Source organism: Aptenodytes forsteri, unplaced genomic scaffold (assembly GCF_000699145.1).
Source record: "Aptenodytes forsteri isolate BGI_AS27 unplaced genomic scaffold, ASM69914v1 Scaffold97, whole genome shotgun sequence".
NCBI classification, from domain to species: domain Eukaryota; kingdom Metazoa; phylum Chordata; class Aves; order Sphenisciformes; family Spheniscidae; genus Aptenodytes; species Aptenodytes forsteri.
The window spans coordinates 4,310,505-4,337,492 of record NW_008795036.1 but is presented as its reverse complement, the minus strand read 5'-3'; the positions used below and the strand labels follow the sequence as shown (position 1 = coordinate 4,337,492).

The window sequence follows — 26,988 nt, the reverse complement described above, 5'->3', positions numbered from 1 at the left end:
CTGCCTTTTAAATCCTCTACTAGAATACATTTAAGCAAAGTCTTTTCTGAAAAAAAGTATTTCCGCATGTAACAAAACCTGTTAAAACCTGGTATTTGCCAATAACACCCTAATGCATCTGAAGAGAACAGCACACATGCTGTTTTACTACTAGGCATAAAAGTCTATGTTCTCAAAAACAGTGTAGCTTACATAAGCTAAGGCATCTTCACAGTTAACCATAGTAACAAGTACCTATAAAGAAAAATATTCCTAAAAATAATTTCAATATTCCCAGTACCAGAAACAGACTAACCATGTGATGTTCAACAGAGAAGACAAACATTCATGTATATCAACATGTCTCTTCAATCCTTCCAACGCCAATTAAAAACAAAAATTATGCAATTACACTTGTTACTGAAAAACTAAAAGGCACAAAACTTGCAGGAACAGTCTTGCTCATTGGTATCAATTTTAAGCACCAAAAGTTTAGTGCGGTTTTGGTTGTTTTTTTTTTAAAGCAAGGAAATTAGTGACCCCATTAAGTCAGTAATTTGTTCCATACCAGTTATTTACCTTTTTGGTGCTTATATAAAGCACCAAATTGACTATAAAATACTCCTTGGTTTCTTCCAACCATACCAACTCAACACAGACTTTACCCTCTGAATCTGCATAGTCTGTGGTATAGATATGACCCATGTAGTCATAAAGGCTGGATGCCCTGGAAGACAGTTCCATGTAGACTGGGGCACTGAAACACCAGAAGGGCTTTCCAGTTTCATCCAAGAGAGTAACATCCATCACGTAGCAGTCCTACAAACACAAGCAGAAGATATTAATTCCCTATGCCATGGCACAGTAAGTAGATCTGTCACTGATTTTAGGAGAAATATCAAGGGTTCGGAGAGCAATTTTTGGTATGAAGGCTAAAAACTCAAAATATAATTGATAGTGCTCCACTGACTACTGCAAAGCAACAAATACTTATTTAGAGGTTTCCTACAGAAATGAAAATTGCAACCTACAGACATCAAAAACTGTGAAGGTAGCACCGCCAACCTAAATCAGACGTTATTTCTTGAACATTTTTTAAGCCTTTAACATCTGTGTTTCTCAATTATTAGTTACCTTACTATTCAAATAATGATAATCCTTCAATATGAGAAAGAAACCTAAGTTTAAACTCGGGTGCTAAACTTGTATGAATGCAGCAATGTTTGCAAAGATACTCAAAGAGACCACCACCAAGGCATTGTACACACAACAATTACCCTTATATGCCAGCTATAAATGAAAGGTATACAGCACTTTTTGAATGGCTGCAAGCTTCAGTTCCCAAAAAGGTAATATTAATATATCTTCCTACCCTCCAAATAATTATTCCTTTTAAAAATTCTTGAAAATATTTCTTTACAACACTACACATTACATCATCTTATAACGCTGAAGTCAGGATGCCAATTCTTGGGCACTTGCAAACTGATGGTTTCACACATGCCTTAAAAGCATATGGGTTGTGTGTCATTGTTAATATCATCAGCTGTTACCTGTTCTCATGAGTTCTGAATCACTAAATGAATCAGATTATCTTAATTATGCTGTATATATGCTTTACTTCCAGCAGTATCATATGCTCCAAAAGCATAAACAAACCAACATCACATATTCCATGCCAAAAAATTAATTTGGAATGCTTTATTTCACTGTTGTGAAATATATTTCACATAGTTGTGTTTCTGTTGCTTTAACATTTCTTTCACTATTACTGTACTTCAATCAAACAATACAGAGCAGATGGCACAAACATAAGAGGTAATGCGATACATACAGTTTTCCTAAGTTTGTTACTGTAGACTATACTGAAAATACAAAATTCAAACCAAATCTGACGATCATTTATTAATTTAGACGAGCTATAAATTCACTTGAAACAAGAAAGAATTACTATTTTCTGGTCTGACACATTGCATATCAAAGGGCAATTATGAAAACTAAAGCAAGGTGGCCTTGAGTGTTGGGGTTTTTTTCTTCCCATGTATTTTCAACTATCTGTACTTCAGCAATTTACTTATTATAAAAAAATACCCAGACGTGCCAAAAAAAGCTTTTTTTTTTTCTCCCCTTAGAGTATTGGACAAAATTCAAATAAATTCAAAGTAGTGGCATGTTCTGCTGCTGTGGCTGATTTTATTTGGCCTTCACGTGTTTTAAGAGTTTGAGAGACTTATGTTAAAAGCCAAATTGAATTCTACCCACAGCTATGTGTTGACATGCACAGTCTCTCACCACAAAATGAGGAGTTTAAAAAAAAATTGATATTATTTATTTTTTCCTAGAAACAAATATTCAGTATAACTTATGCTGTAAGCACATAGGACAGAGCTAAACTAAAGGCTACAGCCATAGCTCTCTGTTTCCTCTGACGGTTAATTTTCCAGATTTTTACGTAGTACTCATGATTATTTTCATGGAAGAAAAAAATTCTGCCAAGCAGCTGGAAATCATATAGAATCATAGAATGGTTTGGGTTGGAAGGGACCTTTAAAGATCATCTAGTCCAAACCCTCTGCCGTGGGCAGGGACATCTTTCACTAAGCTTTTTTTTTTACTCCCCTTAGAGTATTGGACAAAATTCAAATAAATTCAAAGTAGTGGCATGTTCTGCTGCTGTGGCTGATTTTATTTGGCCTTCACGTGTTTTAAGAGTTTGAGAGACTTATGTTAAAAGCCAAATTGAATTCTACCCACAGCTATGTGTTGACATGCACAGTCTCTCACCACAAAATGAGGAGTTTAAAAAAAAATTGATATTATTTATTTTTTCCTAGAAACAAATATTCAGTATAACTTATGCTGTAAGCACATAGGACAGAGCTAAACTAAAGGCTACAGCCATAGCTCTCTGTTTCCTCTGACGGTTAATTTTCCAGATTTTTACGTAGTACTCATGATTATTTTCATGGAAGAAAAAAATTCTGCCAAGCAGCTGGAAATCATATAGAATCATAGAATGGTTTGGGTTGGAAGGGACCTTTAAAGATCATCTAGTCCAAACCCTCTGCCGTGGGCAGGGACATCTTTCACTAGATCAGGTTGCTCAGAGCCCCGTCCAACCTGACCTTGAATGTTTCCAGGGATGGGGCATCCACCACCTCTCTGGGCAACCTGTTCCATGTCTCACCACCCTCATTGTAAAAAAACCTCTTCCAATTTAAATCTACCCTGTTTCGGTTTAAAACCATTGTCCCTTGTCCTGTCACTACAGGCCTTGGTAAAAAGTCTCCCTCAGCCTTTCTCATAAGCCCCCTTTATACATTGAAAGGCCACAATAAGATATCCCCGGAGCCTTAATTTTCTGATATCTGCCCAACACGGCAGCAAGATTTCCTACTTCCTATCGTATGCTTTTCAAGCAAATGAAGCATATTCTGTAATTATGTGCTAAGATCCCACTAACTTTAAGCATGCAAATAGTTCTAACAAAATTAATGGAATACACAATAAAAATAAAATAAACTAATTTGTCTAAAATTTTTCAGAAGCCTCAAAAACACACCTATTCTGCATTATGATTCTCAAGGAACATTCATGGCAATTAAAGAAAGATGGCAAACAATTGCCTTGAAAGCATTTTCTTGTTAGCTTGAATTCTAATTACCAACATACAGTATTTTTATTAACACACATAGGGGAGATTTGTTGTTCTTTTGAAAACAAACACCCAACTCAAAAAAGTTTAGTACAAACTGAGAACAAATGCAATTGAACAACCTGTCACTATGCAAACAAGGAATTTGAAGAAAACAAATTGCTATAAGCAATTAGAGAGGGAGGACTGAATGGAAACTGCAATTCAAGCTCAACTGCAGTTGATGTTCCCAACAGATACTAATAGGTTACTAAGTTTTAAGATAAATTTTATATTCCTCATTGCATAGGAAAGCTGGCTGACACTGTAAACCATAAAGCAAGTATGTTAATGTCTATGAGCGAAATATGTTATCAAACAGTATTCCATTCCGCACTTATGTGGGATTAGCAGAAAGGACAGTTTTATTAATTTTTACTTTTTTTTCAAAGTAAGTGCCAAAATTTAAACCAACCATTGAACAAAATCATTTTTCAGTATACATTTATCAGAATTTTTGGTACTTCTGAAATACCCATGCAGCTGAAGTACATTTAAAAATATGTGCCTTCACCACTATTGCAAAATCTACAGAACTACTCTCAATTTTTCTTTAAAATAATTCTTTTAGGAATTTTATACAAGAGAGCGAGTGAGAAGTCCTCTAGAATACAAAGAGTTAATCCAGCTGACCCACGGACATGACTCGAGCTAGGTGCTGACTGCATGAATGTGGACTGTAGTTTCTGCCTGTGTCCATCAGTATTTTAATATTCTCCAACAGTTCCTAACTTTCATTGCACATAAATTGTACAACAGATGTGCAGAGTATTTCCCTGGGGTTCAAGACTTATTGCCCAGAAAAAAAAAACAAACCAAAAACCCCACAAAAAGCACATCTGCGATACATTTTTTGTCTAGCATTTCCAAGCAGTGAAAGTCAGTCACAGCATCTTTGCTGAGTAGGAAGCACTGGAGTCATCACACATGCATAATGGGTCTATCATACAATCTAGACTCTAAGACAGAAATGATAAAACTATTTTTCCTCAAAATTCACATCATTTTTGCAATATTTGAATTGAATTCTTTCTCTAGTTACACACACCTTCCAAAAATAAAAACCTTTTTTTTTTAAATTAGCATATTTAGGATGCATAAACATCATTCTATTTTGAGATAAGCATTTCCAGAAACAAAAAATATTTCTGACTGACCTTTACATTGCCCTTAAACACATCTGTTTCCCAGGATAAGCCAACCGTCCCAATAAGAGGCAAGTGCTTCGTATTATCCTTTAAGCTTACAACTATAAGCCTCAAATATCCATTTTCAACGTCACCTGAAAATATTAACAATATATAACATTATACTACTACAAATCAAATTAAGCCCAAGTACACTGTAAATGTTCTCTCTGCTTCTCTCCATGTCTCCAGTTTCCTCCCGCTCACTCATAAGGAACCCTGACACCAACAACTAGATAACCAGCACTTCATAGAGAATTTAAGTCACAGTTCAGGGCTTTGATTCTGTGATCCACAGCAGAAGCAGCAGCTAAAAAATTTGGTATATTTGAGTATAAAAATCTGAATGCCACGTAAAGGACTTACGCAAGGATGCAAGAAGTAAATTCTATGTTCAATATTCCTAATTTCATGCCACCAGTGCCTCCATCACTGCCCACTCCCCAAAAGTCAAGTTCAACACATAATATGTAAAATAAATCATGAGATACCCCCCCCCCCTTTTTTCTTTTTTTTTTTTTAGTCTCTCTACTCTGTATGGTAACTCAAATAACCCTATACAACAGGGTATAAGGGTAACGATCAGTCCTCCCTGGAAAAGATACTGCATCATTTAAACTGACAAGCAGTATGCCTTGATTTGAATCAAGTTTTTAAAGTATGGATTTGTTCATTTTTTAAATAGCTTCCCAAAAGCTCGCTTTCATTTTTTGACAGAATTATGAAATTTCCTTTGTGATTTTTTTTTCCTAAACATAACCATATTTCTTTGCTATGTCTTCCTCTCCTCCCAGAAGAGATTGACTTTTTTTTTCCCCTTGCTATTGGAGGAGGAAATTTAACCAGGGAGTCCAACAGACTAATTATACTTTGGGGTACATCATAATAAACAAGATCTCTGACTATGAAAAAAAAAATGCATCACATCATGATGCAAGCAGATTTCTTAGCAGGACATCCCTTAAACAAATTTCCTTGAACAAGAGATACTCTCTTAAAAAAGCAAACGAAGGCACCAGGGACCTCAAAGAAAAAAAAAGGAACAGAACTAAGTATCTAACACTTGCAGAAGACAGGTAAGAAGGGACAGAAGGAATTTTATGAAATTTCCTTTGTGATTTTTTTTTCCTAAACATAACCATATTTCTTTGCTATGTCTTCCTCTCCTCCCAGAAGAGATTGACTTTTTTTTTCCCCTTGCTATTGGAGGAGGAAATTTAACCAGGGAGTCCACAGACTAATTATACTTTGGGGTACATCATAATAAACAAGATCTCTGACTATGAAAAAAAAAAATGCATCACATCATGATGCAAGCAGATTTCTTAGCAGGACATCCCTTAAACAAATTTCCTTGAACAAGAGATACTCTCTTAAAAAAGCAAATGAAGGCACCAGGGACCTCAAAGAAAAAAAAAGGAACAGAACTAAGTATCTAACACTTGCAGAAGACAGGTAAGAAGGGACAGAAGGAATTCCCAGAAAAATACAGCTTGTTAGGATCTAGTAGCAGGCCCTGGATGATAACTGAAGGGGCTTGTAGAGGTTTAAGACGCAAGTGGCAAAAGTGAAAAAAGAGAGAAGTGTTTTGCCTGTGGTTCTCCTTCAGTCAGGCCCAAGCAGCAGCATGAGGCTGAAGACAGAAGCAGCAACATCACAAAGGCTGGCTTTGAGTTAAAAAGCTAAAGCCTGCGTGAAGGAGCAGCAAAAGCCTTTGCCTGGTGGCTGCTGAAGGCAGACAGCTGAAGGCAAAGTGGCAGAGAAAGAGAGCCCACAGTTTACTACAGAAGCCAGAAACTTCTCTGAATTGGTATTGTGGGGCCAAGCAACTCCCAAGAGACGCGTGGCCACAAACCAATGCTGGAAAGACATCACTCACAAGCAGGGAGTCCAAAGAATACTTACTGTGTGGAGGAAGCAGCCCAACACATGACAGCGGACAGAAGCAGCAGGTTTTTCAGTAGTGACACTGTCTAGAATAGGAGTGTGAATACAGTGGAACCAACATGACTATGCCCAGGAAATATTTGGTGTGGTTGAAGGAAAATGCATCACTCCAGACAGTGATTTCCACTATCCTTGCAGTGAAGTCCCGGAGAACTCAATGAGGAAAATGTAAGCACAATTCACTTTCAGGATCCAGCTCAAAGTGCAAAAAAGGCTATTAAGTTGATACCTACCCAAATGGTTCCGCTCCAAACCTCAGTAAATCAAATCTAATGACAAGATTTCATCCAAGATAAAAATATTTTAGATAAATAGTCAAGCTTTACTGACTGAACATGAAAAGCCCACATCTAAAGTTGAGCTTTTATACGAGACTTTAAACAACATCAGTCAACAAGCATTTTTTCCAAAGAACTATTCAGTTATCTGTAATTCAGATTTGAATGGAAGCAGCTATTCCTCTCACTCATTCAAAACAAATGAAAATTTTAATGGAATAAAGACAGATTGAAAAAAAGCATATAAATTAATATGCTTTTTTTAAAAAAAGCTAATAAATTAATGAAGCCCAGGACACCACTACTATTGCATGGTATTAATAACATGAACTGCTGCATTGCTAGATGGGTCACCTGGCTGAAGTGTAAGTTATCAATCCCCTGTTGCAGTTACTTCTTAACCTTAAGCCAGAATGGAAAGAGGTGACACAGATCAGGAATCTGAAGGCTAATTACTCATGGGTTAGTTAATCCAATCTTTATAACTTTTTTTTTTAAATATAAAAGCTCTGTTGCAGTCCTCATATCTAGAAGAAAGAAAAAGTATGCCTAGAAATTAGCAAGAAGCTGAAGTGCTAAGTACTGAAATCTCCCCTTCCTCATCCCAGTCAGATAAGAAAAGGAAATTAAAGGGCAGAGCAAGCTATGTTAAACATACCAAGGGAAACATAGAGGAAGCAAAGTGGACAGGGCTTTCTTCAGCCTGATCTAGAATTTGTTTCATTGTCCCCTTATAATATCTACAGTCCAGAGTTTATGCAAGACACGTATAGCAGCAAAGCAGCACTTTAATCACTATAGGTTATAGGGAACAAATATTTCCAAATAAAGGGAATACCAATATAGAGAACATACATCACGTAGACAAACCTCAGGGGAAAGAAACAAAGAGCCCAATAGTTCAAAGGCACTTATTTTAGCTAAAAGCCGAGAGAGTTTGCTTCGCTAACCAAGCCTTTGTTGCAAGTTGTAGTTTGATTGTTATTTTCACAAGGAACGCTGTGTTTAACATTAATTCCGGTGGCAACAACCAGCCTTACCATGCTGAAATGGTCATTTAAATTTGCAAGTCAATCTTCAAGGTCAAGCAAAAGCATTTCAAATACATGATGTGATATTTTACAAACAAATCTTAAAAGCTCTCTAAACTCACAAAATCACCCCATTACATTTTGCAAGCACAACACATCAACTTACATCAACAAGGAATAACATTGAAAAGCCAAAGCTTAAGACTACCATATGGCTACAAATCTATGCTTAAAAATTGAAAAACTAGGTAAATACATTTCAAGAATGTTTATTAAAAAGATAGATGTAGTATTCATGGCTTCTATGAGTCATATGAAAAGCCTGTCACAGCTTCCTGAAACCAAGAAAAGTTTTCTAATACATTCAATTCAATTTGAAAGTATTTGGCATATTCACCCTACAGTATCTGTCAACAAGACCATATTACCAATTCTGTTTAAATGGAAGGAAGCATAAAATAAAATGCTAAAAAACAGCTAAAACAGAGCAGCAAAACAGCTAGTTACTGCAGTGCAAGTATTAATAACAGGAAAAAAAAAAGATCTGAAGCCATATATACTCCATCCACTTGGTTCAATGAAGTGTGATATAACTTTTTAAATTTAATGTTAAGAATTTTGCAGAAAGAATTGAAAATAGAGCAGCAAAATGAAGCACAACATTAATGAACACTAAAAAAAAGCAGACAAAAACAAAACTAAAGGTGAACAAATAATTCAGTTATTCTGCAGAATAACAAATGGGTATTCCCTCGTAGCTTAGGAGTGTCTACAGCTTCCTAATGGAAACAAATAAATAAGTAAAACCCCAGTATAATCACTGACAACTGATCTGTGTCTCAGGTTGTGGAAACTGCCATTCACATGTCACACCCATAATTTAAAATAAATCTGGACTGAGTAGAGAATTTTAAGAAACAGCAAGACTTCTCACTATGTCAGAGACCTCCATGCTTCAGAGCCCTCCCAGAGAATGGGACAGAGTATGATTAGAATGGAGCCTAAAAACAAAGCGCAAACCATCAAATACAACCAGCTTGGACAACCCTACACTGTTGGCCACATTCAGAAACACCATGTTTACCAGAAAGAGCAAAGTCAACAACAAATTACTGTGAAGATATGTGACGGCAGACAGCCGTAAGCTGCCTCACTACATCATTTTTGAACACAAATTATGGAGGAAATCAAGCATCTTCCAAAAGAAATTATTGTGCAAGTACATGGAAGGGGCTAGATGACAAATGAGCTTATTGCCTGCAGAACCATGACTTCAGCTGGCTGATGTCCTGTGAGAGCAGAATCTAGCGGCTGTCGCACAGCTAAAGGACACAAAACCAAAACAGTTCAGAAAACACTCGTGATCATAAAACACCAGATTCACTAACTAGCAAAGTGAGATGCCATCACAACTGGATGTGATGGATAGCTCCTGGACATTTGCTACAATTTGCATAAATATCAGCTTAATCGTTAACAGAAGTAGCTTCTAAGCAGCAAAAAAGTGATACCAACAAAGAAAAGTGTGCCACATACTGCTTTCTCTTGTAAAGCTGTATTGCTAGGAGCATAAAATTTTCATTTTAGAAAACAAAACATGACATTCACCTGAAAAAAACCCCAAACAAACCCAAAACCAAAAACCCAACCCTCTGGCCAATTTACAGAAGAGACTTTTTTTTTTTTTGAGGGTATAAAGAGGACTCCTGTATTGAACAACACCTCAGGAGAGATTTCTATTGCTACATGGATAGAATTTCACTGAAGTTTTACCCTTATAAGTATTCCTGTATTTCAGGCTTGGATCTTTTCAGGAATCTGAAAACATCTATGTTTCAAATTCAAAGGACTACAACACTCCACACTGTGCACAAGGCTACAGTTCTTGGAGTCATCAAAGACAAATTAAAAAAAAAAAATGTCACAGGGAAATTTGTTCTAACACTGTAAAAGCACTCAAGGCTGATAACAGTGCCCTCTACTGTCTTCATCAAAAACAGTGTTTTCTGAAATCAACAGAAGGCTCATTAGTACTGTTATCAGAAAAATACTGGGGAGCAATAATTAATTTACAGTGTCTAATTTTAATTGTTTAATGTTAAGTTTAATATTTTAATCTGTCTCTGCTGACAGAAAGACAGCTGTGTAGCTGTCTGTGTAGGCAGGGTGTGTTGAAGTTAAATCAAGAGACATCACCCATATATTTTGCAAAACTCTAGTAGACTTATTAAGTTGGGCTGTATGTGAACAACAAGGATAGCCAATCATGTCTCCTTAAAAGAAACACTAAGAACTGAAAAAAAGCAGCACAGTTAAAAACAATCACTGAAATTGTTTACTACACAATGAAAGGATGTCGGAATAGGCAACCTTAAGTTAACCTAAATAAAAGCTATAAATCTTAAAGTTCACAGTATCTTCTACAAATATATTTAAATATTTAATCTGTCAAAGCACCTAAAGTATACTTGAGAAGAATTCGACAGAAATACGTCTCCAAAATGTATGAGGACAAACTCACTCTCCCTTATAGTATACACGTGGAAGGAACATCAACCTGCACCAAAAGCTGTGCCACTGCATTATTAACTCAGCACTGAACCAACCAAAAATATTCTGACAATCTGCAGAACTTGTATCTCAGGCCTGACACTGTATCAATGTAATAGCAGGCAGACTTCATATTGAGCAAGCTTACGACATCACACAATGCACCATCCAGATATAAAGAAATCACACAACAAACAAAAAGATAGCATACTCTTAAAAATCCATTTCAGTTTCTCCCCTTAAAACAGAGATATTGGATATAAGAGGGAAAACATAACAGCAGGGATCATTTTCAAAACAGACATTACTGTTCTGTGAACTCTACCTTTTCTGCAGAAGAGGCTCTTGAATGTTCCACACAGGTAGGTGCAGCTTCCACCGTGCATATCAAGATGTAGACTGTAGTCATGCAGTCCATATTCTGGGTCAACATCATCCAGTACAGGTTTATTAGGTGGAAGGGCATATTGACTTAAAAAAATAATAATAGTAGAATTAAGGATGGGGGAATGACTTTATAGAAAGAGATATAGTAAATAGCCCTACACTGAGACTATCATCTTAGGAGAGGTTATAACAGGAAAAAAATTATTAGAAGATACAACTTCTCTTCTTTATTAATGCTTTTGAAAATCAAATATCTCGAGTTCATCATATCTCTTTTAAGCTGTCTAATATAGTGTCTAATACGGCTAATCAACTGTCCAGCCTAGCCAAAGGCAGAAAATACGGCAGTCAACTTTAAAAGGTACACCTGTTAAACTCCAAAATACGGACTTGTTTACGCACAAAAAATGCATCAGCTTAACTACAAATCTAAAAGTCAACTAGCTACAGACTTCTCTGGAATAGCGGTTATTGAATATTTTTGTCTGTGCCGAACCTAAAAGAGAAACTACTGCACACAAACGACCAGAAGAGCCCAAACCCCAGAGGTAACTGAGCAGCTCCTACATAGGATCCTATTTGGTAGTAAGGGAGATGGTACCTTCTGTGTGAAAAGAGCCATACGAAGTTATAGCGGGCACATAAGACTACCAGTAGATACAACAGCATCTGAGCAGAAAGCTGAGGGGGAAATAAATCCCCAAAATCATCGTCTAAAGCTAAAAAACTCCATCTTTTTAAACAGTTTACAGTGTATAAACAGGTATTATATTATACGCTGCAATATACACACATACACAAATACTTCATAGGAAATCCAGCTAGTTTTTCAATAGGACTGAAAGATAAATGCAGGCACCTTACCAGTTTACTAGAATTTTTTCTCCCCTCTTACGCAGCTAAAGATTAGTTTCCTAAAATGCCTCCCTCTTTTCTAGGTCTTTCAGATAGGAAGAAGGAATAAAAAGACTGCTTGTGAAAGGGAGAAAGTATGGGCAGTGTATTTCCAACTTTCACAATACAGCAAGTACTAGCACACTTGTATGACTAAATTATCTCCTTAATAGCATAACAGTGGCAACATTTTAGTATGAAAATACTTCTACAGCTTTGTATACAGTTACCATAACTGTTGTTTATATTAAACAATAGTTAATAACTGCCTAAATATAAACCTCTTACCAGCAGCCAATTTTAACTGTAAAACTCAAAGCTTTATTCAAAAGGTTATCTTTATTACCCACAAAGGAGAAACCAAAACTTACACAGTAGCAGAACCCAAAGTGCTTCTCTCAAGAAGTTGATGATAATGAAGACTCGCCATAACAAAAGCAATTTCATTTTTCTCCTGAAAAGTTAATTACAGTAGATGTATTTTCATCTGGAAATACTTTTTTTGACAAGGTCTTCCTGAGCATTAAAATTCATAGATAAATGCTGCTGCTTATTACTCTGCCAGTTACTGTAATAACGTTAATAATGGCTTGCTTTAACACTTGGACTCCTATAACAGCTACTGTCTTTTCACAAGAATACAGAAGATATGTAAAAGATCACAGCATTTCTACATTATGGGGAAAGGGAGGGAAACTAGCTATGCCAGGGCAAAAGTTATCAGCAGCAATCCTTGAATTGTACTTCTATAGCTTCTACTTACCACTTTAAACCAGATACCTAAAAAGAGTCAAACAGCCCTTACTCCCAGCTACTAAACACCTAAGCATCAAGCTTATTTTCATATGTAAGGAACTATTTGCAAAGAGGGCTAACATCAGTGAGGAATACAGAGCTATTCAATAGAAATACTGAATTTCAAAGTAAAACCCCAGATGTCTTCACCAGATTACATACTCCTGGGAAAACGGTAAGACATACCTTCTATAGGCTCAAAGAAAACTTCAATGTGAGAACTAAACAGAGCCAAAGGTGTCTATTTACTTCAAGAACACAGAATGCTAGGATTTCAGTTCTTTTTTTTTTTTTAAAGAAAAATGCATTTTTAAGTACTTCATTTGCAAACACATAAGTCAATAGCAAAATTATTCACTGCCAGCAGTCTATTACTGTCCTGAAAATTGGGCAACTGTTGTTTTCAACTCTCTGGGTTACCAAACAGAAAATGACATCTTCTACTCAAACATGGGAGGTTTTTAGCTACTCCTGTACTTTTGTAGTGCAAAATTACAGCTATAAAAGATATAATGACAGAGATTTATCAATCACAGAGTCTCTCAGTCTTTCTCTATCCAAATACCAGAAGGCCCACATAACCTGTCCTTCGTTGTCACAGCTACTAGCATTAACAATTTCTGTTACACAGCTAAGCTATGTGTAAAAAAACCAAGATGTGTAGCATTCACAGTTATTACACCCATCTATAGTTAACTGCCTAATGTTACTCTGCCCACATAGAGAATAAGAACAGCTGTTCAGAAAAGTAAGCAGGAAAAATATACTAGAGTGAGGCATTCGATGCTTAACAAGTTTGTAGAACTTAGTTATGATTAAACCATTTCCAGGTGCTGAAAGAGTTCTCTTTCCCAGCATGGGGAGGGGTAACATGCTAGCAAGACCATAGGGACAACACCACAGGGACGCCAATCTACTAAACTTCTGAAGATACAAAAGAAACGGCTATTCACTTATCGGAGCTTTTCATAGATTGAGACAACCCATAATAGGCTCATGCAGGTCAGCCAGTGTCACGTTTTCTAGGAAATGGACACCTTTAAGAGTGAAACAAATATTCCTGCCGTGGTTTTAAACAATTCCTCTGGTGATTGTGCACATTTGAATAGCAAGAGTTTTCCAGCTGGAAATGAGACACAGCTTAGAGCAACTGTTCACAGGCTCCCTGAGGGAAGTTCCTTGCCAGTGCCAAATAATATAAACCTATGTCATTAACATGGCTGGGGGAGGAAGAAAGGGCTGCCACCTCTGAATTCAGTCCAAGAGCAGAACACCTGAGATAAGCTGCCATAGCACCTAACCGTATGCAACTTCAGGCAGACACCTAGGTCCCAGTGTATTCAGTGCAAAAACACAGATTCCTTTAGAGTAGAAGTCTACTTCAGATGTTCTGCACTGCTCTCGAAAGACATTCATCTCTACACACAGCCTACAGAAACTAACCCCCTAACTTAGACACTTAATACCAAGAACTGAATATCCCCAAAAGGGCACAAATTACAGCGTTCCTACTGCTGGAGCAGGATACAACTACCTGGTGATGTAGGCTAAAGGAAACAACTAGCAGAGTTGCCTTGTGGGAATTCATCACTTTGAGTGATGGGGACAGGGCAAGGCATGAGTCAGGGAACGAAGCACATCTCTCCTCAAACCATTCTATTTAAAATGTCTTTAGGATATCAAACTCTGGCATGTGAAGAGTGCAAAATAAATACAATTGAACACAGAAATAAGATCAGTACAGTATCTAATATACTATGATACATAACCGTTCTTTTAATCAGACGTGGGTTTTTTAAAAGTACAGATACTCCTGCAACAGCTCTTTAGAATACAGTGAATCATCAACTCGCTGTCCCTACCTGTATTTTCTTGTTGTTAGTTTAGACAAGATCTTCCAAAATCCAAAGAAAAAAAGATAAAAAAAACCAAACCCCCAAACAAAAAACTCGCAAAATCCCAAACTACAAGGCAAAAGAATCTGTTTCTTCAAGTCATAATAAAGTATTGAAACAAAATGTTATCTTACCTTCCAAAGTCCTACTAAGAGTCCTGGATTCAGGTTGAAGAGCTGGACAAGCTTATCAGCACCCACTGCTACGCTACTTTCAGTCAGGTTAGCAAGATGGTATTCAGCAATTAAGGAACGTCGACGAGGTCTTTGAAAAGAACGTACAGAATGTAGCAACAAGACTGTGTCTCCTTATTTATGTAAAAGCTCAGTTTAATTTCATTTTTAACTCTGAAGTCTGACCAACAGCACATGACGAAAACGGTTTTGAAAGCATTCAGCATGCACAGCCATAAACTTCACTTAAGAACAACTACAGCATACTAGCAGGATCTCAACAACTAACAAGAAAAGAAACAAAAGCCACCATAGGATGGCCTAATACACTACTTAAAAAAGAAGAAAAACTTGTATGCTTACCCAATATTTCAAAATAGTCACAGAATTACTTTATAATTTGGTTTTAATACTATGTTGGTACTAGATAGAATCACTGAACATTTGCCAGTATGAAGCAAGCTACTAAGACAGAAAATTCTTCCTCCACAGAAGCAGAATTCAAAGGAAAGGATCAAACTGTACACATAATAAATTAAAAGCTTCTGTTAGTGGAAGCTTTCCTTTTTTAGAAAACTATTTCTAGATTTTGCCAATAATTAAAGCGATTTAGCTCCATAACACCCTTTAACTAAAGTTCATACTTCACAGGCGTTCTTAATGGCTAATGGTGCATAAAAAAGAGCAGAAAGCGGAGTCTGTGTTACCTATTCAGAATGGAGAAATAACTCTTTCTAAAACCCTTCGCAGACTTAGGCTCTTATTATATTCAAAACCATTCCTAGATTTCCCAATAGTATCACAGTAGTATCACCTACCACTACACACTGCTTAGGATGACAGCAACCGATGGGAACTTCGTGACATTACCTTGAACTGTAAGATTTGCGGACATCAACCCTTTCCATCTTTAAGTCAATCAGGCTGGTATAAATACAGGGACTTTCCCAAAGTCCCTGCACTAGCTCCTTACAGTCTTAACATTCTGACTAACATTCTGATATTTGTGAAATCATTACCTTCATGTATATTCACAAGCTCTAACAACTTACAATTCTGTGAAATAAATACACTAACTGCCTGCAAGTTTTCTTTTACTATTTTCTACATATGAATCATCATCTTGGTAAAACAACTACATTTCCCACATAATTTGACTGCAAGACTTGTTTAGCTGACTTTACACAAAAGGCTTCTCTTGATTTATTTTTTTTTTTTAAGGCAAATACTTTGCTTCTGCTTGAGGAACCGTGGTTTTTTTAGGTGAACAACAATTCTCTCTTTTCAGAGCTCTACTGTTAGGGGTTTTGTGTAAGAAGCACGTAGCTGATACTGCATATACTAAAATGACACATAAGACACAGATGTGTAGAAAACTCCTTGACAGCAACCAAATACATACATACATATCTCAAATACAAATACACACTTTTAATTTAAACATCTTTTCTCAGAATGTAATGCCAGAAAAATATTGTACACACTTAAGTTACAAAACAACAGCTATCCCACATCGTGCTGTGGACTACTTTTTTTTTAATATGCGTGTACTTATATTGTACACACAGCCAAACACCAAGTTCCCTAAATTCACATACGCACCTATCAGACAGAAAAAAAAATGTTAGTAACATAGATTACCTGATTGTAGCCACATAAACATTGATGAACTGTTCCAGTCTAAATGTCTCACATTAAATTCTCCTAGATTTACATGTTTGTTTCATGCTCATTTGTATCTATGCCTTAGATTCAGCTTTCCAAGGCAGGACCTATCAGTCTGTATCTTGCATGCCAGTAGCTACATTAACCTATGAATTAATGTCATAGCTTGCTGGATTATATCTATTTCTTGCTAAAAAGCTCTACCAATGAAGAGAAAGCTTTGGAAGAAATACTACAGAGAGGCTTTCTAAGAAAAAATTAACTTATTAAGTCAAACCAAGGTCAGACAACTCCTACAGATACATTATCAACCAGTTACACCAAATAACCCTCAAAAATCCTATGTTAAAACTCACCCATTCTTGCTGGGAGCTCTGCTTTGGTCAGGAAGCAACGGCGTAACTCCGAATAGTTTTAGGGTTGACAGGATGTCTAAGCATGGCCAATTTGTACTATACCAAAGTATAGTAACAGATGTGTCCTTAAACGATAGGTTTGCCTTCTCCACTACATGTTCCTTTCCATTTTTATCCTTTAGAACAATTATCCAACTCAAGCCAGAGGCTCTGTTATTTAGGAATTGAGAGGGGAGAGGGGTGTTGAAAAAAAAGATTCTCAAAGTGACAAAACTTAAACTATGCTTCCAACAGAATTTCTAAATTTCTACTAACTGCTACTTATGTTTCTCAGGCTAGGTCATTTATAGGCTATCATCGTATCTTCCCATTATGATATACATTTTATAGCTCTATTTCCATATCCCCCCAGCATTTCCAAAGCCATTAATATTCTGTACGTTGTTCTCGAGTAAATATCTTCTGTGACAAGGCATTGCTTACTTCATAGCTTCTTTGTTTTTACATGGAAGACCCGTATAAGGATCTACAGGTTTAACAAGTCGCATTACTCTAGTTTTGACAGCAGCTATTTGTTTGAAGATGTATTCTTTCTTCCAGTATCCAGGCTTTCTATCATGTAGAGCAGCACAGCCCAAGGAAACAGTTTCTGTTTGTTCAGACTTCATTTTCCAAATTGTCCTTTTTGGTTGAAAACAACTGGAATAGATTTTCAGCCAGATTCCACTGAAAATAAAAGTAGAATAAAGCGGAAAACCACATAAATTTCAAGAATAGTTACTTAATTATTCTTATACACGTCTCAGCTACCACTGAGCATAATGTTAGCAGAAAAATACAAAGTCCTAGATTATCAGCAAACTGGGTTTGATCTAAATCTAAGTTTATAGAAGACCAGAAACTGTAGCCTCCTAGGTTCTAGTCAAGAAAATACAAAGGCACAGTTGTACACTTTTCCCCTTCTTGACCTTCCAACAGCTCAAATGAGGTCAGTTTCCCTAGTGCAAACATGAAGGCTCAGGAACCAAAAGATGCTAGATGTCAGCATTTCTCATGGGCTTACTACGTTATCTCAAAGAGTATGAAATCTCTGAACACATTTCTTGTTCTGGATTACACATATCAAATGAGATCCACTTACAACTTTCTGCTCTACCACGGGGGGGGGAGGAAGTTATTCAGTTAATTCTTACTCTATGCCAGAAGGTTGAAAAACATCTCAACTACATATACAGAAAATGTTTGACTAGCGCTCTAGAAAGTAGGATCATCAGATACTGGGAACTTCCCACTGTTTTACGCCTCTCAATAGCACACTAGAGTAAGTGGTTTTTAAAAAGCCTCCCTTCCCCTTATGCTACTACTTCCTTCACAGACGCTCGCTGAAGCAGATTTAAAAAAAAAAAAAAACAACAAAACAAAACAGTACATATCTGAGAGAAAGCTATCATGAGGAAACAAAGAAAAGATAACTCTTGTCTGTCTTCCTGAAAATACAGGATCCAGGATGAAGCTCAGAGACAGCATAGCCATACTCAGTGACTTAAGTGAAAACGGATTAAGGTTAAGCAGTTACTTTTGAAAATTCCACCCCAAAACAATTCCACCTCACACAAAATCAGCTAGTGGAAAAAGTGTTTTAATACCTCTTAGTCAACAAAGGCAATCTGGACCTCTCAGGTTTCTCACACAGATCCAGCTGAAAGTGGGGTGGAGGAGGGCAATTAGAATCACCTATGTTTGGTGGAGGTACCACTGTCATGTCAATCCCTTCTGCACTCTCTTTTGAAAAGCTCAGAGAAGAGATGTCTTTTTGAAGAGATCAAAGAAACATGCAACAGGAATGATGGGTTTAACCTCTTTCCTGTTAGGAAAAATATGAGGTCACATTTCCGCCCCCCACAGCCCAGTATCTCTAGGACAATTCAGGGAATATTGAGTACAAGAAGTTACAAGAATTCAAACAAAAATCTGTGAATAAAGGTTTCCAATAAGTTTTCTAATTTTAAAGTGCTAGCCACACAGTCTACATAACTGCACTAAAGAAAATTAATAGCAACACAAACAAATTCTCTACCATTTATCAGCAAGATTACCTTTACCAGTCCTCACTTATCCCCAGGCAAACTTAGACTAACATGCTTTGTAATGCATTTTTCACCTCCTTAAAGCATTAAAGCATTCAAGGACTGAATCCATCCCACACTGCCTCCTACCCATAAAAACCACTGTCACTTCATCAGCTGCTGAGAACAAGCCCCCACATGCCGAGAGCCAGGCTCTTTGTTATTGATGCAAACCTTCCAGCCTGCTGCTCTGCAGATATATATACAACCTCCCACTACCATTTTTTGAGTCAAAGTTGTTTAAAACACACAGACCCATAAGCTTCTATGACTGGTAAAGGGGGTTTCACAGTCAACATGAGCTTCCAACTTTCCTTTCACCAAAATCGGGAGGGGGGAACATGAAGAACAATCCCATAAGTAAAACAAAGGTTTAAGATACTTCAATTTTGAGACCAGAAAAGAAAAGACAACCCAGTTATCAGATAGTATAAAAAATTTCTGATGGAGGGAGAAAATTCTTATTTAACTCCAAAGCAGCTAAGAATTGCAGGATGATGAAAACAGAGGTGTCCTTGACACACCATCATCAGGGGAAACTGAGCTGTGTATCATCCAACTGGTCTTACTCAGCCTAAAAAGTCTAGTAAGATGTCCTCCTATAACCCTCTCCTGTTAACTAGAAACCCCTTCCCAAGACAGACATCCTTTCTTTCGTGGGGAGAGATACTCAGCACCTGGCTGCATGATGCTGAAAAGACAGGGGTTAGTAGTAGGCATTTCCTGCATTTTGAAGGTACAGTCTCAGGCAATATAAGTTGAATGAAGACAGACTTGCCACCAATACCTACCACCCTTCTCCTCACTCTCAGTTACATATTGCTTCTTCCTTTCCCAAAACAGCATTGTGCAAGCAGATGAGAAATCAGTTCAAGAAGCTCAAAAATTCAGTCAGGGCAGGGAGGCAGAGGAGAAAAAAAGGGGGACTTGGAATCAAAAGTGTTTAGGGAGGTATCACTGCCCCTTCATCCTCAACTTCTGAAGAATTCAGGGCAGACAAATCAAAAAGGCATCCAACAGGGAAGCACGAATTTGCCTCTTTCACAGCAGAATACATGCCACTTTTGCCTCAAAGTGTTAACTATAATATTCATCTCAAGGCCTCCTATTGGACGTTGTTAAAACAGTGTTAACTATAATATTCATCTCAAGGCCTATAGACAACCCAACCACTTAGTGCTAACTCAAATGCCAGAATCAGACACACACCATTGTCAGTCATCACTTGACCACAATGGCAAAAAGATCTGGGCAAGGCAAAAAGATCTTCCCCTGTGCTCTGGCTTCTCACTTCCTTTTATACAAGCATTTTCTGCTGGTGATCAAAACCCTCAGGCTTTCAGACAGACCATCTATGTGAGCTTCCCACACTGCACGACAGGAAGGCTGGAATAATACCACATGCTGAGGCAAGGGGGATGCAGAAAGGGGGGTCAGAAACATTTCCTTGCCTTCAACAGTTACATTGAAGACATCAGTGCCAAGGAACAGTTAAAGCGCAGACATTATTTGAAGAGCCCAAAAACAAAGCACTGCATTAGGCAGCACAGATATATCATGATGAAAGACTGATGGTCCTGTTGCATCAAGGGCAACATCCTGTACATCCAGGACAGCAGAAATATCCTCAAAAAGATACTCTGCCTAAAAACCAAGATCAGATTTGTCACAGAGATATGCAGGTACTTCAATTAAAACTTCTGTTAATTCACCACAAGATTCAGGGACTCAAGAAGGTTCATGGAAATCCAGTGGGAAGAAGTGACCTGGTCCCTCTGAACCAGTCAGTCTCTAAGAAGTGACCTGGTCCCTCTGAACCAGTCTCCTAGATAAGGGAAAGTATCTCTTCCTCGAATCCCATTTGTGCACATACAGTAATCTCTGTTGAGATTAGAAAATGGAAATAGACATTGTTGAGATGGAGACAGATGAATCAGCTTCCCTTGAACAACCACAATGATTTTATCCTACCTTGCTATCCTGAAGTGGAAAACGCATATTAAGATATATAATTTGTGTCAATTATGCAATTTATAGCTACATGCACCTGCTGACAGCCTCAAAAAATAAATCTGGATTATGGCCTTCCCTTTAAATTAATCAGTTCTAAAGGCATCAATGCCAATATCAACCGATTCACTGTACAAGTTTTGGCAAATAAGTGAGAAATGGATGAATACCAGATGCAGCAACTTCCTATATAGGAAGACATTTTCTCATTTAAACAACACTAATGCAGCAGAATCCTAGAAAAAAAGGATACCCAGACGTCCTAGTTATCGCATACCAACAGAACCTGTCCTCTTGATCCTTTCATAAAATTATCATGATACAGGTAGGAGCAATTTGTGAACTCTGTATAAGCAATCACTTACAAAAAAATGTGTCAGTATTTATCTTCACTCCTTTTGTTTTCATTTAGAAGTCACCAAAATTTGACAGAAAGAGCAACAGATAAAACCCACTAGTGAATCACTTGACTAAATCAAACCCTCTGCAAAAACCTGATGAAAGAGCTAAATAAGTAGGACTTCAAAATTATGAAAGCTATGACAATTCTACAAAGCTACTGGCTACACACCACTAAGGATTGCCTGAACCAAAAAGCCTGTGCAGGTGCATGTGAATACAAACAAATATATGCAAATTTTACAACAAAATAAATGCTAATAGAAACATTTCAAAACACTGTATTTATTTTTCGCCTCATAACTCCCATTAAACTTAACAGGGCTTGCACAGCTGGAATTCCATACAACACGTTGTACTGTGAGCTATGCACTACATTTTCAGCAGAGTAATTGCCAGTAGGTACATGCATCAGTGCTCTGGCATCAGTGAAACTAAGTTAGAAAGACTCATAACTCAGGTAAACTCAACTGCTGCATGATTAAGACTAGCACTTATGCTTCCCCCTTCCTTACTTGTCATTGGCCAGATGATAGAAGTGCCTATTCACACAACCAACACACAACAGGGACACAGCATCCAAATAGGAAAATATCTTCATCAGCATTTCTGATGGCATGCTGGAAAACAAGAGAAATAGCGTTAGACTTGCCTGCAAACTCCAGAAATGACAATGGCAAAGAATTTTAATCCCAAACCAGAGCAAAACAAAGGAGAGAGAAACTACCAGCTTGTAAATACACAAATCAAAACTCACCTGAAGAGTTAATTTGCAGTTTGGGTTCTGATTTGTCTCTCTGATCTAAAATATTTGCTTAAAACAATTCACCACAATCTATTCAAGTGGCACAGCACAATTATGTAAAAAAGTTATGGGTTTGCATTTTCATTACACTTTGTTAACTTTACCCCAGTTTGACATGAAACTATCTCATTCAACTTCAGTTTCTCACTGCTTGTACCATGATTTTAAGACTTAGTCCATAACTACCAGCATCTGCCAGAACTGCATACACTCACTCTCCTCCTGACTGTGGTGTCAGGTCTCAGGATGGACCTGGACAGAAATGTCCTAGTGAGATCATGCTCTACCTCATCAAAATCTTCAAACCACGTGTGCTCAGGGGTCTCATACAGTTTTCATTTATGTCAACAGAAAGATGTGAACTTCAAAATAAGAGCTGAGTGGCATCTTGAGAACATTAATGTTTCTGGGAATCTGTAAGGCTGCCTGAAATGCAGGTGCCAGCCTAAGTACAACAAGCACAACATAACCTGGAGATGAGTCACCATGATTTTTGTATTAACAGACAGAAACTTCATACCCATCAGGTAGTATCTGGTAACTGCACAGAGTTTAAAAATTATGTATTTTATACTCTAACTTTTTGGAGCGTAAGAGTATGGTAACATCAAAATCACCACTGAAAATACAAGCTGCTGTGAAAGTCAACACCTCAGCTGTGTCTCTTGTCCATTTACTGCTGTGTCATTTACAACAGTTGCTGATTTATAATACTTTATTCCAGAAGCATATAGCTTTTAAGCATAGAATGATAACAATGCTATACTCCAAGGTCTGTATTAAAACTCAGAATCTTAGTTGCACCAACATAGAGGCAACCGTGCCAAAACTTGCACAGTTACTATGTGAAATAACTCAAGCACTCTAAGTCCAAAGCAGTTAGTGCATTTATTCCAGAGAGAATTTAGAAATGATCCCTTAAAAAGCTGCAAATTAGCTAAATAATATGCTTGATCTAGAATTCTCAACAGTAGTTTTTACAACCATATTATTTTTATTTTGAAGGAAGCCGATAGAAAGGCCTTTTTTTTCTTTTTTTTCTCTTGTCTTTCACACCAAACTAACAGCATAAGGGATTGAACTGGCCATACAATGGAAAACAGAGGAATGACTACACAGGAAGCTACAAAATGTATAAAACAAAGTAAATTAACTAATCTTTCATGTAACATATTCTTAGATGTTTTTTGTAGAAACGTAACTAATTTTCAAAAAGAAAACAACTTACGATTATATTGCAAGCGCCCTTTCACTGTCAAACAGGGAGCAAATATGCAGCATCCACTTTATTCCTCCCCACTCATCCCACTCCACCAGCCTAAGCCTCTCTATACAAAGCAACAAGCATCAAGAGAACATCAGAAGTTTAATTCCAAACTGGCTTTTATTGAAGTAATACAATAACAATTTTTATTCTCAAGGAACAACACACCCCATGATTTGCAAAGTTGTTGCTGAAGGCTTCATATGACCTGGAAAACCTACATACTTCATATGAACTTCGAAAAGGAAGTGAGGGAGAACCATGCCACAAAACATTAGAAGGTCAACATAGGATCACAAAGTAGGCCAGGAAAGCAAATCTTTTCTGTTCGTCTCGGAACATCTGACACAGAAATCTCCAAGGTATGAACAGAATAACTGTAAGCAGTCAAAAGATGGCTTATAGTCTGCAAGGGGTCTTCCACTCTTACTCTTAAACTAAAGACATACTCACCTCTCAATGCACAAATTAGGTTTCGCTTTTATGGAAGGCATCAAATACAGACTTTTAATTCCAGCATTTACAGTTTCAGAACATTTCCCAGGTCCGGCAGCAAAGCTCCTTGACCTACTTCTAAAAAAGAAAAGCTGTCAGGAGTCACATCATCACAAAATGAAGAAATACGCATACCGTGCATACCTAGACACCAAGTCTCAACTGAGACAGGATTCAGGGAATGCATCACATGGTAACTCGTTATTATCAGTTCACAAATTTGAACAATTATCACCAAGTTAAAATACCCGAGATCAGATATTAAAATTAATTATTTAAACTCATAGGTGTCTCTCCTATGATTAATCTCTCACAGTAGTCAGAAGGGAATAGTGCCGCACCACCAAATCAGTTTGAATCTGGTAGAGATCTATTGATGTTGGACAGCTGCACCACTGTGGCCACCATAATCAAGCTCCAGACAGGCCCCTGCAGTAAGTCAAACTCACTGATTAATCTTCTGTTTTGCAACATTACTCCAGAGATGTTTTTGAGCCATCCAACTTTGCTAAGCTATTAAAAGATATCAAATAAAACAATACCTTGAAACTTTCTCAAAAACTGAGAAGGCTCAAAAAGAATTCCCTTGACTACACAACAGAATCATATTTGAAACAAAGTTATAGTCTCATTTCAGATTTTCCCCTGCTGAAATACTCCCAGCTCTGTGAGATAAGTGTTAGTTTGACAGGCAAGATGGGTATTAATGTTTTTATTGCTCATTAACACATAACAATTTGGACAGAAATTACTTTCTCTTACTAAAGAAAGCAACTTTGCATATTTCTAACACAAATAAATTCTTACAATCCAACTGGCCCCACATTTTTTTCCAAGATTTCTGACAGTAAGGACTTTGTAAGCAAATACTGTCATTAAACCACATAGAAATATTCAGATGGAGTTTCAGTCTTAATCAAATCCTTACATTCATACCCACTGATGCCACAGAGCAGGCAGAGCTCCCCATATACTCTATTAGTGATGGTTTGTATTGACAGCTGACTTTCCAACACCTGGTCAATCCAACTCTGGGTTTCTAAGCAACCAATCGATGTTGGGGAAAAAAATATCTAATTTTGAAGGACATGGGTACCATGTACATTTAATGCACACTGTTCTTGATTTAAGATTGGTGTATGCTCAAAGAAAAATAAAAATCAGAAGAGAAGAACAACTCTGCCCTACATTGTCAACTGTGCTATGTAAAAAAAAAAAAAAAATCCCTGAAGTTTTACTGGGAATTGTTATAAGCGTAACACAAAAAGACATGCACATTTCAGCATGGGTGCCAATCTCTAATAGACTAACAAAATTAACAACTACAAAAAAGTAACTGTATATCAAATACGCCCTGAAGGTCAAGCAAATATTTTACTCGTGTATTATTATCAAGAAGTACACTTAGGTGCTGAGATGAGGCTGTAACAAACTGCATTTTTCGAAAGCCATTAAAAGGATTTAGAGACACAAGTCCTGTGCAACAGCAGCAGAACTACCACTTCTGTACCTTCCTGGGCAGCACGTCCCAGGCTATTCTGCCCTGTGTCTGTGCTGAAGGCACAAAGATACCTAGTTTGGGCATACCCTACAGTGACATACCTACACAGACTCCAGGCACAGGAGTAATTTGGATCAGGAGCTGGATCCTGGATTTTGCAACACACTTTACCTGGTACAAGCATAACCTGCATTGCCCATACTCAGTCCTTCTTGCTCTCTTTTTAACCACTTCTTGCATCCCCCCCTTCTTCAGCCCAGGAAAGAATTTCTGAAGTAAGAGAAACGTTGCCTACACATGCCTTGAAAACTTCGACATAATATCTACCTCTTTTGTAAGCTTCATTTCAAAAAAAGTACTGAATTTTTGCATCTTCCAAAACAAAAATATTCTCAAGGTATGAAGAAACAACAGCAAATCCATTGCATAAACTATTTTTCAAGTATTGTGTGTGCTAAGTATTAACAAAATGCTTTTACACTGCATTGACAAAGCTTGCCTGCCCAAGTTAAAAATCGATGACAGCTGTTACTCCCCCTCTTCAGAGACTTCTAGTAACAATTGAGATGCTCTTGCTTAGAGGCACAACAACCTCAACCGCTATTTCATTAGCTTTCAATTTGTGGGACTGTTTTGTACCAGTATTTTCACTTTCATACCCTGTAGTACTCGCAACGTGACTATTGTTTTTTTGCTGGTCAGGGAACAAATCTATTTCAAAGAACGTATAGAAAGTTGTAAGTAGTGACAAAACCTGTCTCCTTCTCCAAATGTTAAAGCACACCTGGGGATAAAGAGAAATGACAGTAATGTTTTGACATGTTTTTTTTCCTCATCTAACAATTCCAAAGTCTTTTAAAAAGGTGGGTATTACCCATTCCATTTACAGGTTAAAGAAGGGGGGGGGAATGAAACGGCTATGAAACCCAAGGTTGTACAAATGGGTTAGCAGAAAAACCTGCTTTCTCAACTTTGCTTCTAAGATTGGTGCTTTAAATGTTTGGAAGCTGAACCTGTACTGTAAGAATTAAGATAATCACACATTCCACAATGAAATCCTCCCTTTTATTACAAAGGCCTTACTACCCTGAACATATATACATCAGCCACTATGCTAGCTAATACTTTGTAGACAGCGTAATAAGCAGTAGCCTATCTCCTCTAAGCTCAAGCATATACCCAAGTTTAAGCCCCACTACCCAGACAGAAAACAGTGCGTTAAACCTAGGCCTTTTGTACACCTGGAAATGCCTGTGTTTCCTATTACAAGGCGCATCACCTCTACAGACATCCCCTTCCTTAGGGCCAGGGGGAGGGAGAGGAGAGCACCATGGCCGTGAAAGAGCAGGCCCGAGCTGTGGCAAATTCAGAGTTGGAAACCAGAGCCGTGAGGTGGGTGGAAGGGGTTTCCCAGAGGAGTGATGGGAGTTAAGGGAAAACAAACCACCCCACCACAGACAAGGCGACAAAGGACAAGCAGGCAGCTCTGGGGCGGCAGAGCCCTGCTCCCCGCTCAACGTCTCCCGGCGGCCTCTCCTCAGGCCGGGCATGGAGACC

General features: G+C 37.6%; 1 protein-coding gene across 1 annotated transcript; it reads right to left on the bottom strand.

The window, feature by feature from the left end:
* Positions 1-528: 528 nt before the first annotated feature.
* On the bottom strand, positions 529-23,941 carry FBXO15 (F-box protein 15). The gene is made up of 9 exons (XM_009276676.1): positions 23,889-23,941; positions 21,882-21,986; positions 17,315-17,557; positions 16,832-17,041; positions 14,772-14,901; positions 12,319-12,401; positions 10,992-11,137; positions 4,831-4,955; positions 529-798 (listed from the first exon to the last, which is right to left on the bottom strand). Exons 1-9 carry the CDS (start codon positions 23,927-23,929, stop codon positions 529-531), a joined length of 1,353 nt encoding a protein of 450 aa, XP_009274951.1. The 5' UTR covers positions 23,930-23,941.
* Positions 23,942-26,988: the final 3,047 nt, after the last annotated feature.